Here is a 17,621-nt window from a genome sequence, read left to right as displayed (position 1 = left end):
TTGCTGCCACCTACAGGTCACCTGCTAAGTTGCATGCAGCATTGCATGCAAACCGGCTGCAATTTCCTGATCCATGTCGTGACTCCCATCAGAACTGCATTGTAGGCATTGTATTGCAAATGAAACACCGCAGTAGTCTTACACACACTTGCCTGTGTGTTTTCCCCCTTCTGTCTTCAGTCTGTGAGTCGAGACATGCCCTGGGACAGTTAGGGCTGCTGACGACGTGTAAGCTTCCTCCCCCTTCTCCTTTAGGTAAACCAAACCAGACGCACCCATGGGTGGATAAGCACACCCTCCTGTCCTCCACCTCTCAAGCCACTCAAAAGATCAGATTCTGCACATTAGTATGCACAAATACTCCACACTTGCATGGTGGTGAAGAATGAATGTCAGGTTTGGTAGAGTGACTGTGTATGTGACTTATCACTGGGCTTGATTACTAATATGTGGGTCCTTTCACTTTATCAGCCATGAACTGTATTGTATGAGGGGGTTACTTACACAGTGCTAAACAATGAAGTCCCAAACCTAATAAAAAGCTGTTTGTCAGACAAGTCAAGATGCACCTGAACTCTTAATTAATCAGCACTGTTAGGCAGGTGAATGATTAAAATGACACTACTAAGTAAAGTTAAATATTTTTTGCCTTCCAAATCACTCCGGGTACTTTATTGTTCACTTATATTGCCATATTTGGAATACTGTGTGGAAATTTGGGGAAACACATATAAAACTGCACTTCAACCAATATGTAAAATTAAAAAAAAAGCAATCAGGATGATTAATAAAGCAGGATTTAGAGACCATACTAACATCATGTTTTTGAAATTAAAAATACTGAAGTTTATGGATCTTATAAAATATAAAACTGCAAAAATTATGTACAAGGCCAGATACAATGTTACCAGGAAATATACAGAGGATGTTCTATGACAGAGAAGGAGACTATGAATTGAGGGGGAAATTGAATCTAAGGATTCTTAAAGCACGGTCAAAGGTTAAAACCTTTTGTGTCACTATTTATGGGGTAAAACTGTGGAATAGTTTTACTATAGATCTACAGCAATGCTCAGGAATTAGTAAGTTCATGAAAATACTTCGAAAACTGATTTTGGAAGAATATGATACCGATAAAGATGATCACCCATTGTATGTATAAAAAATATCAAATTATATCCAAATTATATCAATCACGGTAGCCAAGTTTATATAGGTTCTCCTCGTGTATCGTGTGGAGTATGTGATGATGGGAATTAGGTGAATTATGTGGGATCAATAAGATGTTGAGCAGGGGTAGGAATTAATAAGTATGTTCATACTTCTTCCTACTCCTTTTCAGACCAAACATTGTTACATTATGTCAGACGATTTTGTTTTATTTCATTATATATTTTTTGTTTATCTGAACACATACGTGTGTGTGTGTATATCTACATATATATTCGTATCTGTAAATGAAAATATATGTAGTGTGTATATATTGTTTTTTGTTTTATATGTCTGAAACAAATAAAGATACAATACAATACAATACAATACAATACAAGAACAACGTGGAAAAACTTTTCCTTCATCTTCACTTTCTCAATAAAATCAAAAAGTAATTTTGCTTGAATATCTTTAAATAGACTTGTTAACATGAGAGTTTTTGTCTTAGTAATAGTTTAATGTTCACAGTAAAATAATACTAGAAGTGTCTGCATCTAGTCGACTCAATATTTTGTTGTTCTTGTTGGTTAAACACATTTTATTAATGCACCAATGCATCAGTTCCCAGTTCAAAGATGCGGTTGGCGACTAACCAGCACGATCTCTATGAAGGGAAGTTGTGAATGAATAAGGGAGGAAGTAAAGAGGTCACAGCCTTGCTAACTGCCACAGTGCTTTGATGTGAAGCTGCCTAGCTTGGAAAATGCTTTTTCAGTTTGAGTGACTTCATGACAAAGGTAAATGTAAAATCAAATATAAAATGTTGGCCAAGATATGAACTTCAATCACAATGGTCATTTTATTTATTGCACATTTTGTTATACTTTTAATTCAATGTGCACAAAGTAAAAGCTTAAAAAGCAACATATGATTTACAGTGAAAAGAGCAAAATAAAATGCAAGTTAACAGTGAGAACAAAGAGGTTTGGAGTCTGCTTTTGAATATGTGCAATTAGCTGAACATTAAAAGAACTTATATATGTATAAGTTATAATGGAGAAACTTCGAGGTGAAGGAAAAGTGTTGACGTAAAACAGTTGAGTTAAACCCATTTTATGCAACCTTTTATCAGTTTTGGGACTCCATAGCACACATGCTAAAGAAGGGTTTGCTATCAGTTGTAGTGTGGTGTGTTAACACTCTATTTGAGAGGGATAACTCACTGGGTGACATCAGGTTTACACTGGGAGAAACACTGCTTGCTCAGAAACAGCACACGTGTCCAGAGTTGGGTTCATCATAAACTTATTTAGCATCTGCTTTTTCTCTCTTCATCCCACCAGAGTCTGAAGGAAGGGCTGACAGCGGAGCAGAGACTCCACCTGTTTGAAAATAAAGACACTAAGGAGTTCTGACAGTGACACGTCACGTCCCCCTACCTTGCTGCATGTTTAGAAGCCCACTATATTTTAGCTCTGTAATGACTTATTTAGTAACAACTACACACTGGTCACCAAACACAGATCATTTATTATTAAAAACATGCTATGAAGTTTGAATTTCATGTTTAGTTTGCATTCCATGCACTTCAGTTAACTGTGACTTTTTTGTATTTTTTTTCCTTACTGTAAATACTGTTTTTAAATGAGCATTTTTCATGCATACACTAGAACTATGACTGTGTAAGCTACTGTTTTAACTCTCTAGACTGTTGCTAGCCAAAAGCATAAATGTGATGTTAAATGGCTAAACTACAACTACATAATGACGAGTAATACTTGCATAACAAAACCGTAGGAATGAGTCTGGCGTTCAGTCTGCACGTTAACGCTCCTCCTCTCCGTTATCATTCCAGCACAGATGGAAGTGTTGCTCAGTAAACAAGCTATAGAACAAAAGTGCTTGTCTGCATTAGAAAAAAAGTGCTCACCCATGTTGCTGCTTTGGGTTACTTTGAAATTAACATCAAAGATGTTTCTGCAGTCTTGGGGAAAAAAATCAGATAAAATCAGTGCGCGACAGCTGAATGCATCAGGACAAGATTCACTGACTATAATTTAAATATATATGAAAGTTTATATAGATTTTTTTTTTCTCTCACTGCAATCATTGGTCCAACTGTATAGGAGTTGCTGGAGTTGGTTTATGTTTGTAGTCTTGTTCAGTGGCAGTCCCTTTGTATTTATTTAAGTGGTTGGGATTTTTCTTTCACATTCCCATTCCTCTGTACTCTATTATTGTAAATATAAAGCAAATATACACCAACTGACTACAGGTTTATTAGCAATAAATATTTTTGCACCCTTTTCTGTGTGTTTTGAAGTTTTGAACCACATTTGAACTCGGGGTGTGTTTTTTTTTTTTTTTTTTTTTATGGGGATAAATATTCTCAACAAACACTGAACACAACTTATTTTATTGTAACGCTTAAAGTCAAAGAGGGTCGGGCAAAGCACAATCAAATAAAACTTTAAAACTGACACCCACCCCCATTAAGAATATCTGGTAAATACAAAGCTGTACATATCTTCTGACTACTACAATCGCAGTGGTGGTAGGATCATGGTAAGAAGTCGCTTCTCTACAGCAAAAATGAGTCACGACGAAGGACTGAAGTTCACCTTTCAGCAAGACACCACATCCCAGATTTGGATACGGATTTCTCTCCTAATATTAGCTATTTGCTGATTTGTATGTATGACTCCAGACACATGAAAAACGTGAGAAACACAACCATTTAATTAGTGCTAATGACGCATAGTTTTTCCATGAGAAGGCATGCTGCAACGTCCCCTGTAACATGTTTTGAATGAAACAAACACAACAACCAGTTGATTTGAGCAGAATGTAAATGAGAAAATAAACAACTCCACACATAACAAATATTAGGGAATCTATTTTTTGGAATAAAAGTGTCTGCTAACATTTTCAGTATCATTATTCATCTTAAAAACTATTCACAGAAACCAAAACCCCCTTTTTTTGTACCAAACTCTAAACATATTTCATTCTGCAAAGTTGACCAAATTGAACATGACCCTATGTGAACGAGTGGAAGTGCAAAAAAATTACAGTAGAAGAACTATTTTTTTGTACTTCCACACTGGCTTCATTTCTCAGCTCCAAAGGTTGTCCCTTGGTGTCAAAGGGTCTGGCTATAGTCATACGCAGTAATTGCTGTGACATTCCTTTGAGGCTGGAGTGAAAAGGTTTTGGTGACAATGAGCATATTCTATTACTGACCATGGTTTAACAAATGGACGTAGTAATTTATTTAGTATAACCCAAAATGAGACTTATAATTAGATGTGTTGAGGTGACTGTTGTGATCTGGCCTTATATAATTAAAATGGAATTGAATAAACCCGGGAACATGTTTACAAAGGCCTGTTTTAAATTTCTGAAAAACTATTTTCTTGCCATTATTTACGACCTTCTTCATAATGGTCATCAGCTGTTTATTGTGCTTTAGCAAAACAATTCACTAGACAGTAGTATATGAACTAATTTTGTTACTTGCCTATGAACAGTCCTGTGGTTTTCATTTCTCTGCTGCATTAACAGGTTGCTTTGAGGCCATTAAAAATAACTCAGATCTAAGGCACGCTAAGCTATTTTCAACTATAGAAAACCTGTACAGAAACAGGTTCAAAGTTTAAAGTGTGATGTTATGATGAAGTAGTACATGCCATACTGCATATGTTTTGCATCCTGCATAGTACAGTACATACTTTGTGAAGGCAACAACCAGTCATACCTACTGCCACTTAGGATCACCAAGTAACCTAACCTCATGCATGTCTTTGAACTGTAGGAGGAACCCAGAGAGAACATGCAAACTCCACACAGACTCCCATGACCGTCTTGCTGGACGGTCACACATTACATTGTAACAACTGTTATTCACATCACCAAGTGATTTTAATGTAACTTTTGTTGTACAGTATGTATTATGTGTATGTTAGTGGTATACTAATTGATGGAATACTTCCTTATCTCAGTCTTACCACTGTGCTATTGAACCTAAAGTGTGTTACCACTTTGGATTTCATCATTATTTATTATTCATCTCTGGCTCTCTTCCACAACTTGTGTTTTGTCCTGTCTCCCTCACCTCACTTCCAATGGCTCACGGTGTGGCATGGGTCCCCTCCCTGAGCCTCTTCTGTCAGAGGTTACTTCCTGTTAAACGGGAGTTTTTCCTTCCCACCTTCGCCAAGTGCTTGCTCATATGGGGTCGTGTGATTATTGGGATTTTCTCTGTGTTATTGTTATTATTAGTAGTACCTCACAATATGAAGCACCTCAAGTGTAGTGACTTGATGCTAATATAATGAAACTGAACTATTATTATTATTAGTAGTTGTTGTTGTTGGCCTTTCTTTAATACTGCTATCAGTAGCAACGAAAGATCATAAAACACTCAAAAGTAAGGCACTGATTAGTACTTTCTATTAGATCACACCACTCGTCTCCCATAATGCCTTTCTGTTCCTTAGCCAAGTGACAACTGTTTCATTGCTCGGTTTGACTTGTCAGGGCACCCGATATCAGATGACGGCAATGCTGAATAAAAAGAAAACACAAAAAACTTTTCATCATCAGTGACTAGCAGCAGAACTTGACCTTGAAGTAGGCTAGCCTACTTCAAGGTCAAGTTCTGAAGCTTTGACAGCTTGCACGCAACCGCTGGATAACTGGCAAATTAATTTATCTGGAATAGATACTGAGTTTCATTTCGCGAAACCTTTTTTGTATTTGGACTTTGCTTTTTATTGACATGTTAAAATTTTATAGCACTAAACCTACTGGTAATTACTTTATTGTGAAAGGAGTGCCCGGAAGCCTTAGATTATGTACAACTTGACAGTGCTGCTATCAGAGTAGTGTGTTCCTGGAAAGTGTGTGGATCTTTATTTAATTTAGGGCTTTCTCACTTTGTAATTTTTACTGGGGTTCATTAGAATAGATGTGTTGCTGAAGGAGATGTGGGGCGGGAGGGATTCTTAACTGGACGTTTAAAAAAGCTGCGATTTCTCCCGTCCGGGTAAGTTTTGATCAGCAGCAGAACAGCACAGCGCATTACCTCCGCTCTGTCTTTGTTTCATCCAGCCGGGCCTTGCCCCGATGCTTGCTGTTCTCTTTAATTGAGAGAACGTCTCGCCAAACTCCATGAAAAGTAACCCGTAATTTGATAATACCTTGGTTTACGTGTTGTTTGGACCTCTACTAGCGAACAGGATGTCTTTCTCTAAATCTTTAAGATCTACTCTTCAATTCGGAACTCATTTAATAAAGCAAAGGCCACAATTTTAAACAAAATAAAACATCTTTAAATCTCATTGGCTGCTGTTTTCGCACTAAAGTTAGTAAGAGCCGCAGTAGGATGTAACCCACGGTGTCTGTCACTGAGCTATAAAAGTTGTCAATTTATCGGAATAATCACACTTTGCGGGCAGTGGACCTCGCCGAAATGAACAGTGGCTGTTGTCGATAAGTAGAAGTTGATAAATCACGTTTTGTATGATACGGTTTCCAGTCTTCAACTAAAAAGCCCTTAAAGTTCTCAAATCTTTAATGCAGTTAGAGAATGTTACCGGAGCCGGGCCTAGCTAGCGTTAGCTGTGGCTAAGCTAAGTGTGGTTAGCAAGCTCGACCTGTTAGTTCTAGTAGTTAAAAAGTCAGTCCAGCGTTCGGACAGAGATTATTGGGTAAACGTAACAACTTTTTATTCAGAACATTTAATACTATTAAGACAATTTGGAAATAAGCCAAAGCGTAAATTGTCAGTTAACCCTTGCCATATTCTCCAGCGTTAATGAAAATCAAGCACACGTCAGTTTCCAAGCTAATTTTAATAGCATGACTTCATTTGTACGGGGTTGTGGTTCAGTTCTTTGCTTCAAATGAAATAAGCTTACTTTTGAGTGTGTTGAATAACCGTGTAACAAAGTGTCAACTCAATGTAATGGTAAAAAGTAAAACTGTGATTTGGAGCTTTTGGGGGGAAAGAGTATTTGGTCTTAGGAAAGCCACTCTGGTTATCCTGTGTAGTGGTGAAATAAACCCAGAAACTGATCTCTGTATGCCACCATTTATAAGCTAACATGAATATCTTCTTCATTTTTCTACTGCAGTTGTTATGGAGCAGCCACCAGGGAGCATAGATGATCTACAGCCTCAAGAGCTCTCTACTTCCTGCATCCCCACTGTGATCGACCTGGCCAGGAAAGGGGAAGAATGTGTCCTCAACTCCACGACGGCTTTTGATGGCTTGTCGATGGTCAAGAGCCCCGGCTGGTTCCCAAACTCTGGGAACAGCAACCCTGGATTACAGGGATTCTCAGAGACCAGCTCCTCAGACATCGCACACCAATCAGGGGATCAAATTCAGCCAGACAATGCCTTCTCGCGCACTACAGTCACCCTTTCATACGTGAGCCGGTCTCACGTCTTGTCTTTTCAAGACACCCTATCTCAACACTCGCCTCTGTACAGTGTGTCGCCTATCAGCAAGTTCTCCCTCCACCCTCCTTGTGACACAGATAAAGGGCTCGGGGAGACCGGCTATGCAGTGAACCAGCATTACTTGGCGCAGGTTGAGGGGCCCGAGGACCTCGCCACACAGACGGAACTTTTTCAGTCATTGTCTCAGGCTCAAGGGGGACTGGAGAACAATGTGGACAGAACACAGGACTCTCATGAGTGTAACAGTGGAGTCACTTTCGTTGAGAATCACAGCCTTGCTGGTGATGACAGCCCACATCTGGATAACTGTTCAGGAGCATGTGCCGAATCCTCTCCAGAGACTGTCACCCCTGTCACAGAGAAGGACGAGGAGAAAGCAGGCGCTGAGGTGCTCTTTCTCATGTCTAAGACACCAGAGCAGGTGGTTGCCTCAGACAGTGCGGGTGCCAGAGACCTTTGTTCACTGAGCAGGGAGTATATAAGTCCTCTGGAGGACCCTGTTTCCCCCTCTGCTACCTCACTGGACGATGTGGAAGATGTATTTGTGCTGCCTCAGGCCTCGAGCTCACCCAGCGGCGACAACTCTTATCTTGAGACAACTGAGGGGGTCTCGTGTGATAGCTTGAATACAGAAGGGGCCATTCAGCCAAGCTCTGGCATCAGCGATGGCACCACAAGGTTGGATTCAAGTGATGAAAATAAACAGCCGGGCAGTAGACGAAAGGCTGCGCTGGAGCCTTTGATCGACTTGACAGATGATGTTTGTGCAGCGGAAGTTCCTGAAAACAATCACAAGACTGTTATTCCTCACATGAACGGGAATGCAAAGGCACTAGAGAGAAGTTTGAAAGAAAAGAAGCTGCCAATACGTTCCAGCAGAGGGACACGGCTAGAGGCCATAGTTATGAATATAAATTCAAGCAGGTATAAAGTATCAGGATGCATACGCACTAGTAACAAAGTTAATGCTTCCCAGTCAACATCTAGCAATTCCACTATATCTATTTCTAAGAAGAAAGACTCTGTGTTAGCAGGTAAAAGGAGAAGCCGAGTAAAAGTGTCTGCCTCAGCGAAACCAGTGAAACAGAAAGCAGTAACTCCTCTGAAAAGAGGCAAATCAAATAACCTGAATACTGACAGCTGCAAAGACTCTACCTCTGATTCAGAAATGATCGGTAATTCTAAAAAGTCACGGCGCAGCGCGCCTCCAAAAAGCCCCCGGTCTGCTGCGCGGAGAGAGAGTTCAAAGACTGAACCGGTGAATGTTTCCCAACCTGTGCACCCACCCGAAACTAGCCCTGTGAAGTCAAAGAGGAAAACCTCCCCACAGTCAAGTCCTCAGTTTGCTCTACATAATAACTCAAAGGAGGAGCCTGAACTGCTTCCTCAGCCAGACCCCTCAGTGGAAATCCAGGTGGCAAGATTTTCACCACCATCAAAATCTCCAAAGAAAAACCAAGGCAAAGCCAACAGCAGATCTCCTGCTAGCAAAGCGTCGCCCACTGCCAAGACGAAGGCTGCTCGCACTCCCAAAAGAAGGCGAAAGAAACATAAAGCGGGTCAGTCTTCGTCCATGTTTTCCCCAAAAGAGCCTGAGATCAAGCTCAAGTATGTCAACTACAAGGAGGATAAAAGGGATATGAGGCCAGACAGTTTCTCTCCGTTTATCCACGTGGAGCGTCAGCAGTCCTCTCCGTCGCTGTGTACTGTCGTCAATTACCCAGAGGAGGTAAGGGCGCAGCACAAGAAGGGCTCGCAGCAGCAGGCTAATACCAGCGGCTTCATTTCTGCAGTCGTACCCAGCACTTCCTGTCTGCAGCTGGGCCGGGTGTCCACTCACGGTCAGGATCAGCGCCCTCTTATCTGCTGCCTGTGTGGGCAGTCAGCCAACGCCATGGACTTGGGGGACCTTCACGGCCCTTACTTCCCTGAAGGTTACCAGCCGAGCACCAAAAAACCAGCCAGCACTTTAGGCCTCAAAGAGGATGACTACAGTGATTCGGACTCTTCATCTTGCAGCATGAGAGGAAGGGGGAGGAAGTGTGCCGCTGTGCCCGCTGTGCGGGCCCTGAGGCCTGGAGCTCAGCTGAAGAAGAGGGGCCTAATAGAGAACCACCGATGGAACATCAGCACCATCGGCACAGGCAGCCCTGCAGCTAAACGAGTGCGGTCAGATGCTAGCTCTGCGAATGTGGAGGACTGGTATAGCCCCCCTATGTTGCTTCTCCAACCTTGTGAATACTGGCTTCATGAAGACTGCGGCATCTGGTCTGCAGGCGTGTTCCTTGTGAAGGGCAAAGTGTACGGCCTGGAGGAGGCTGTCAAAGTAGGCCAGGAGACGGTAAATTTGCACTTTAAATTTGGAGTGTTGCACAATAGCACATGGACTCATAGCTGATATAATGAAGCTGGAAATGAAAGCAGCATTGTGATGTTAATGTACTGCAGGTGGCTTGTTTTCTGTGCCTGTAAGAGAGTTATATATTTTAAATGCTTTCAAATCACTGCAAGAGGAAATGTGAATAATTAGCTTATTAGCTCAGTTAGAAAAACACTGGAAATTATTGGTGCAGGGAAAACGACAGTGAGACACTATTTTTGGGGAGATCTCTTTACTTTTTGGCAAAGTTTTAACCATCTACACAGTAAGATGGGTACAGTGCATTCTCTTTTGAGGCCAAAAGTCAAAATTTGCAAATAGCCAGTCAGGATTTCTCACCTGGAACACCTCCCTGAACTCAGGCTTCCAACTCGGAAACCTGGAGCAGTCTCACTAACTGTAGTCTGTGTAGCTACTGTTGTATATTTTCTACTGGCTAAAATAGTCATATGCACTGACCCGGTTCTGTCTGTGAACGTGCTGCAGCAGTGTTTTTAAGTACTGAAATCCAAGCATAGGGAGTGTTGTTAGTGATGTATTAGTAATAAATATATACGCTCCCCCTTGCTGAGGAGCAAATGAAATCCGGATTTTCCAACTTTGCTACCAAGACTTGGTAACCTCGAGAGTGACGCCACTCCCGGTTCCAACATGGGTCCTCCAAGGCCGTTATTCTTAAGGAGAAAAATGGTGCCAGTGGCTTTACAACCATATAATTACAAGCACTGTGCAGTCAGAGTTAGGTTCTAATTTAGCTCTTTATAACCTATTTGATATAACCAGTTAGAAACCTTGTGAGAAAAGGCGAAAATGACCGAAAGTTGATTTAAAGGTTCTAGTTTCTGAAACTATCCTTATTCAGCATGTAGTTCAGATGACCTAGTCCAGAATTCCCCCAATGTTTCATTTGCCTCTTTTTAAGATAAGATCATTAAATTAAACATTGATCTCTTTTTAAGTCATTAGTAGAAATCTTGCATAACTTAAGGCCTTCGATATTTATATGATGATATCAAATGTGTGTTTCATAAAACAGTCCCTGCAAAATGTGTCACGGCAAACTTTTGACTGTTGGTTGAGGTCATACAGCTCAAGATAACCTGAGCTAGCTTGTGTTCATCCATTGTTCTACACATACACTTGAGACACTGCAGCTGGAGGAGCAGCTAGTGCCAGCATGTCCCTGCAGCCACCGGAGTAGGAGTTATGCATAGAAATTAATAGAGGTGATAGTATATTTTAGCTTGAGCATGCCTCGGGGACTTTTAGTTTGATGCCTGATACGACTGAAGATCAACATTGGCATCTTAAAGTCAAAGTGTCTCCTGTATGAAGGGTACACCAAGGCAGCGTTCTTTCAATTTCTCCCAAGGTGATAAGGTGTTAACCATCTTAAACCATCGTGAGTCAGACCGATGTCAGATTGGTGGTAAATGCAGCCTTTCGGTTTCGCTTTATTTTGAAAGACTGTTAAAGAGCCTCACTGTTTACATCAGCCATTGTACATTATGACGACTGCTGCTGAAGGCAGTGTTTTAATTAAAACTATATAGTAATTACCTTAGTGCTATATATCCTGTCCCATGTAGTAAAAATGGAAATCACAGCTTGCAGAAGTGTGCACGATGTCTTCTCTTAACCTCATCTGCTGTTTTTTCAGACGTGTTCAGCGTGCAATGACCCAGGTGCTACGCTGGGCTGTTTCTTCAAAGGCTGCCCCAACAAGTACCACTACAGGTGTGCTCTGGAGTCAGGTACGCAGCAGAGCAAAAACTCTTATCATGCCAGTCTTGTGCAATTTTAAAATTTGCATGCATGCTTAAGTTGTAGACTGCATGTAAAAGATGGACCCGAATTAATTTCATTGACCAATAATTTTCGTCATAGTTTGAAACTTTTGTCACGAAATGTCTGTGAAGGTTCTCAGTCATCCAGGTCATCGTAGTCAAAGGAGCTTGCAAAGAAAAGCATCTGGACTCCTTTAAGTTGCTTGAAGACGTTTCACCTCTCATCCGAGAAGCTTCTTCAGTTCTAAGGTCAAATGGCGGAGAGTCCCAGATTTAAACCCAGTGGGAGTATCCCCCCCACAGAGGGACAAAAGGACCCCCTGATGATCCTCTAATCACCTGAGCCAAGGTGTGAAAATGGGTGTGGGTCCCAATCAGCCAGGCTCCTTTGACTTTTGTCACAAAATAAAAATGAGATAATGCAGGGGAAGTGATACAATCTGAAGTAATCTCCTTGTGCATATTTGACTCTGGCCAATGCAGAAGTGCCTCAAACTTGGATTCTTTCTGCTGGCGCCTGTGTTTGGGGAAAAATGCTTTCAGTTGTGTAGAAGTCCGCGGGAAAATGGCCCTGGCTCTAGGTGACATCCGTAAACCTTTTACGGAGTGTTTTATAGTCTTAACTGGTAGTTCCAAGTTTTCTTAAATACAGCATTTTTTTCTCTAATAGTCAAAAAAGCGAAGTATGTTTTAGGGCTTGGTGGCCAGGTTCATCTTTTATATACAGTCTATTTTTTCAGGCTTATCTTGAGTGTTGAATTTACTTACAGTAGCACGCAGCCCTGCAGGTTTTCCTCTGGTGATTGGAATTTTTGCCACCACCCACACTTTGATGGAGTAACTTTAGATTTATGTATGCCATCTGCCCCTCTGACTACTGTTTTTACTCTTTCTTATTTACTTTTTTTGCTCCACATCTGAAGTCTCAAATTAAACTTTAACAGGTACAAAGTTAAAGTTGAACACATACACCCACGACTGTTGCTTTGTGCTCAGTGTGTGCGTGCACGCATGTGCACTGTTCTGAAAATAGCTCCTTTGTGAAGGGCTGTTGGCTCTTATCACTTCCGCTCAGGCTGAACTTGCACGTGGGGGCGTTTGAGCCTTGCAGATGAATCAGTGCATCGTTGCCAACTCCTGTTCTGTTCTTGTTCTGCAGACTGTGTACTCATTGAAGAAAACTTCTCCATGAAGTGTAAGAAGCACAAGGTGAGCAGCAGTGCTCTTTAAAACTGTATTTGTGTGCGCTTTTAAAATGTATCTTATTGAAGATTTGGCTTGTGATCATTTAAAAACGTAACCTCTGGATTTGTGATGTCTTCTTAGAACAAGACATTCAAAGGCCCCTCCAGGGAGCAGATGGGACGAAAGGGGACAGAAACCTCGTGAGGTCAGTAAATACTTTTTCTGCTTTCTGCTGATCAAACCACTGACAGTTGAAATATATCGGGCAACAAGAGAGCGTTTTTTGTATTTTTAAAGCTGTGAGCCAGTATAGTGGTTATCTTGGTTTGGAGTATCTGCTGAGCGGCAAAAGTACACAAGCTAATTTTAATTTAGCTCGTTTTCTAAACCCACAGTACCGATTTGCACGAGGCATCAACTTCCTGAAAAACAGTATTGAGCATGGTTTTAGTTTAACCTCAGCCACAATCAAATCATATGTAGACGTGCTGTTACCTCTAGAACATCGAAATGCAGCCAGAAATGAGTGATTTCATTTAACTGTTTCCATTAACTGTTCATGATATTATAACAATCTGGAAGTGAATGGGAAAGACAGCAACTCAGGTTAGCTCAAGAACAGTGTGTACAGAACTTAATGGAAAGGGTTTCCATGGCTGAGCAGCTACATCATCAACCACAATGCAAAGTGTTGGATGCATGGGTGTAAAGCATGTTGACACTGGACTCCAGAGCAGTGGAGACATGTTCTCTGGAGCAGCGAATCACACTTCTCCGTTGAGCAATTCGATGGACGAGTCTGGGTTTGGTGGTTGCCAGGAGAATGGTACTTGTGTGACTACACTGTGCTAAGTGTAAAGTCTGGTAGAGGGGGCATTATGGTGTGAGGTATGAGTTGGACTCGGCCCCTTAGTTCCAGTAAAAGGAACATTTTGGCCACTTTCATGGTCCCAACAGTTTGGAGATGACCCGCTCCAATTTTAACATGACTGTGCACCAGTACATAAAGAAAAGCCCATAACGACATGGACGAGAGAGTTTGGTGTGGATAACTTGACTGGCTTGCACAGAATCCTGCCTCAGCCCGACAGAGCACCTTTGAGATAAATTGGAGCAGAGACTGAGCTAGCTAGGCCTTCTCATCCAACATCAGTGTCTGACCTCACAAATGTGTTTCTGGAAGACTGGTCAAAAATTCCCATAAACACTCCTAAAACTTGTGGAAAGCCTTCCCAGAAGAACAGAAGCTATTACAGCTACAAAGGGTGGGCCTGCATCATATTAGTCACTATGGATTAAGAATAGTGTTCGCTCAAGTTTATATGCATGTGAAGGCAGATGAGTGATTACTTTAGGCAATATAGTGTATTTGTTAAAAACATATAAGCTAGTTTTATTAGATCGGAGGGTTTACTTTAACAAAGCATGGTTAAGTTTTTACTAAGGGAAATGGGAAACAAATGAGAAACATTGAGACAAATCGACCTGCTCTTATCACTCGAGCTACTGGTGGTTAGGATCCCGAACCCTGGTGTGATGACTCATGTAGTGGCAGCTGCTGCTACTTTTTTTGCTCTCTATGAAATGCATTGAGAGGGGGTTTTTTTGTTTTTGTTTTTCTCCTGTTAGAAGATTCACCTGCAGCATTTTCGCAGGCCTTCCCACCACCTCGCTGGTAACCATGGCGACACTGGACCAGGGTTGTTCTGACTGACAGCTAGCACCCGCAAACCTTAACTTCACCCTCTGTCCTTCAACTGCACTGTTAACCCCCACCAGGCACTGGGACTGGAGGACCCCGGTCACCTCCCTCAGTCCAGTCTGACAGTACTTATCAGCCAACACCACCCGCGGACTGACGAGAACCGTTCTTGAAGTAACATGCTGAATTTGTTATTTGTGTAGTTATTTATATGGGATGTTTTGGTTTCTTTTTTCTTCTTCTTCTGAATTAAATATGAATAACAATCAAAGATATTTAATTTTTTTTAAAGATTTTCTAAGTATTTGATTATATTTGGGTTATTTATTCTTGTATTGGTTTCTTTAGCAATTGTCAAAGAGGTTGGATTGAGTGTTGTGTTTTGTTTTTTTTAAGTTATTGCTAAAGCAGTTTTGATGTTGAATTAAACAGCCAGTCATGGAGACAGAAAGAAGGGGCTGGTGGTTCAAGGTAGTACCCTCCCAGAGTAAAGGTACCTGATTATCGTCAACACAACAGGGTTCCAGATTTAATGCAACACCTTGTTGGATCATTATGCTTTCTGTTTCCCGTGTAGATTCACCCAGCAGGTGTTACTGAGCGAGCCGCAAAGCGAATGTATTTTCACAGGAAGCACTTTGGCCCTCTGCTCCAGCTGCAGTATTACTGTCTTCAGCTGACCACTGCCTCCAAACGTTGTTGGCTTCAGGCTCTTATATCTGGCTTTTGAGGCTCATTGGTCACCTTGTCAACTTAAAATAGTCAGATCCAACTGCCTGCCTCCCACCTCGGCCTGAGAGAATTTCTGCCTGTACGATCTTTAAATCAGTTTGGATCTTTACAAACTTCAGTCTGAATTGTTAGGAGCTGTGTTAGGGGTTTATAAATTATTAAAAACAAATTATTAAATTATTAAACAATTAATTTTCTTCCACTCCTTAAGGAAAGGGAATCCTGTGTTAGATTTCCCTTTCATCATCTCAACAAACCAGCCCCCTTAGACTACAGGACCACTCAGCTGCTCACTTGACTTCAGACCCAACAAGGAGGGGCAACAGTTACTCTGGTGTTCCATCAGTCTTAAATTGAATAGGAATGGCCGCGCTAGTATTAAGGTTCCTGATGTCTTTACTTGGGCCTACATGCTGCTTTTGAAGAAGCCTTATCTGACTTACCAGCGCTACATGGACTCAGTGTTCCTTCACTAGCTTGTGGTCCAACAACAAATCCGTGGATGTACTGCACACGGTGTTCCTGAGGGCAGCTTGCATGCACTTTTATGCAGCAGACTCTGTTGTTAGTAATACCAGATACGTGCTGGGCCGCCTCCTAGTAAAACCCTCTGACTGCACAGGTGCTCACCTACTCTGTGGGACTGGCTCAAACCCAGCGTACCTGTTAAGGACGTCAGACTCTGTTTTTTGTTTTAGAAGAAAAAGTCTTTGTGATCAGTTTTGGTGTTAAAGTCTGTGTACTTCTCCTTAGCGCCATTAGGAGCAGCGCTGTGCTGTGTGAGGCCCATTAAGCCATTACTCGATGTCAACAGACATCCACACAGAGGCAGCTGAAGGCTTCGTCTGCTTAGTGTCTCACCAGCAGCAGCAGGATACAAACACACACATCTCCCTACCCTGAAAACACCATGTCTGTTCCATTTGTGCCATCTTTCTGTTTTGCCGTTTTTATATTTTGTTGCAGTGAAATAATAAATGTTTTAATCAACCATTTTTAAGTAAGCAGGTGTGTCACTGAGCCTGTAGGTCTTTGTTTTTCGTTTTCCAGTTTCAAGCACTTGTACCAAATAGAGATTTTGGAGAATGTTTTATTATTACAGTCTTGCAAAATGCTTGGATTTTTTAAAACTATGTTGTATGTGTGTTAATCTCAGGGCTGAATCTCAGATATTCGAATGGGTTTTTATGTTTGTTTTCTTCTGTTGTGTCAACCCCACATTGACTGGAGCAATGACACATGTAGCAGGAAGTGCTCATCTCCTCAGATGTAACGCCTTTTTTCTGTCCTGGTTACACACTACTCGTCACATTCCAACGCCGCCTCCATGTGTCCGTCAGTGATGCGGTGTTTTGTTTTAGGACATGGACTGCTTCACTGTCACACTTTTGTCATCGTCTTATTTTTATGGTAACTTTTTTTGTATTGTCTTGTCCATTTGTTGGAGCACCAGAGGTCATGTAATTGTTTAAGAATAAATATTTTGTTCACTGTTTTTCTGAAAGAATTTTTTATCTTTATCTTGAGTAAAGTTTTTATCTCATAATATAGACATATTAGAATACTGCAAAGCATCAGAATGACTAATATGAAATTATATATTATGATAAAAATAAATGTGAAATTGATATATAGTTATAGCATTTATCCCTTCATCCTGCATACTGAGGTGATGTCCACAGTTTGGCTCAGTTTTTCCAAAGTTGAGACATTTTTGTCTTTTTATTTATATGGTTGGGAAGAAAGCAGACAAGGGACAGCAGCATAAACCTGCAGCCATCTACAGATTTTTGTTGAATGCAATACATAAAACAACCACACACCCCTAAAAGAGAAGGAAGGGATGAAAGCATTTAAACCTGGGACACCTCCAGTAACTGGATAAAACCGTAGATGCTGCTCTGGGCGCAGTCGTTTAAAAGATGTAATCTGAATAACAATTATCCAGCTTTGACAGGGCCCTTACTTAATCCACTTTGTCTTGGTTGTTCAAAAGGACATTTTATAAAATCACACTGATCCAAAACTACTGAAAGCCTTACTGGTAATAACCAGTAATTTTACTGGGATGCAGAGGGCGCCAAAGTTCATGCAACAGAAAAGCTCCCTTATTAATTCATGATATTAAGTTTGACATTAACAGCTGTTATGTGAAATATCTAGTTAGCAATGCATTTGCTGTTTAATTCATAACCATATTTCACCTGCTTTGTCT

General features: G+C 41.1%; 2 protein-coding genes across 6 annotated transcripts in view; both read left to right on the top strand.

The window, feature by feature from the left end:
* mpripb (myosin phosphatase Rho interacting protein b) overlaps positions 1-3,458 on the top strand; it is a 46,502-nt gene extending 43,044 nt beyond the window's left edge. For 2 of the 3 annotated variants that reach the window (XM_026177397.2, XM_026177396.2), the window contains one exon: positions 2,496-3,458. In XM_026177397.2, coding sequence (XP_026033182.2) covers positions 2,496-2,567 — 72 coding nt within the window. In that variant the 3' untranslated portion in view covers positions 2,568-3,458. Of the gene's footprint in view, positions 1-180; positions 256-2,495 lie in introns of all 3 variants that reach the window. The other variant, XM_080305658.1, reaches the window with a different exon arrangement.
* A 2,548-nt stretch (positions 3,459-6,006) lies between these two features.
* LOC113027698 (uncharacterized) lies at positions 6,007-15,001 on the top strand. 3 transcript variants are annotated; one of them, XM_026177392.2, is made up of 6 exons: positions 6,007-6,199; positions 7,290-9,961; positions 11,661-11,754; positions 12,947-12,996; positions 13,114-13,177; positions 14,602-15,001. In XM_026177392.2, the coding sequence occupies exons 2-5, from the start codon at positions 7,295-7,297 to the stop codon at positions 13,174-13,176; spliced, it is 2,874 nt and encodes a 957-aa protein (XP_026033177.2). In that variant the 5' UTR covers positions 6,007-6,199; positions 7,290-7,294; the 3' UTR covers position 13,177; positions 14,602-15,001. The 3 variants fall into 3 exon arrangements, with proteins under 3 accessions (XP_026033177.2, XP_080161783.1, XP_026033178.2); XM_080305657.1 differs by having other exon boundaries at positions 14,628-14,767; XM_026177393.2 differs by lacking the exon at positions 6,007-6,199 and adding an exon at positions 6,725-6,863.
* The last annotated feature ends 2,620 nt before the right edge of the window (positions 15,002-17,621 follow it).

This window comes from Astatotilapia calliptera, chromosome 8 (assembly GCF_964374335.1).
Source record: "Astatotilapia calliptera chromosome 8, fAstCal68.1, whole genome shotgun sequence".
Classification (NCBI taxonomy): domain Eukaryota; kingdom Metazoa; phylum Chordata; class Actinopteri; order Cichliformes; family Cichlidae; genus Astatotilapia; species Astatotilapia calliptera.
This window is presented reverse-complemented; position numbering and strand designations above follow the sequence as displayed.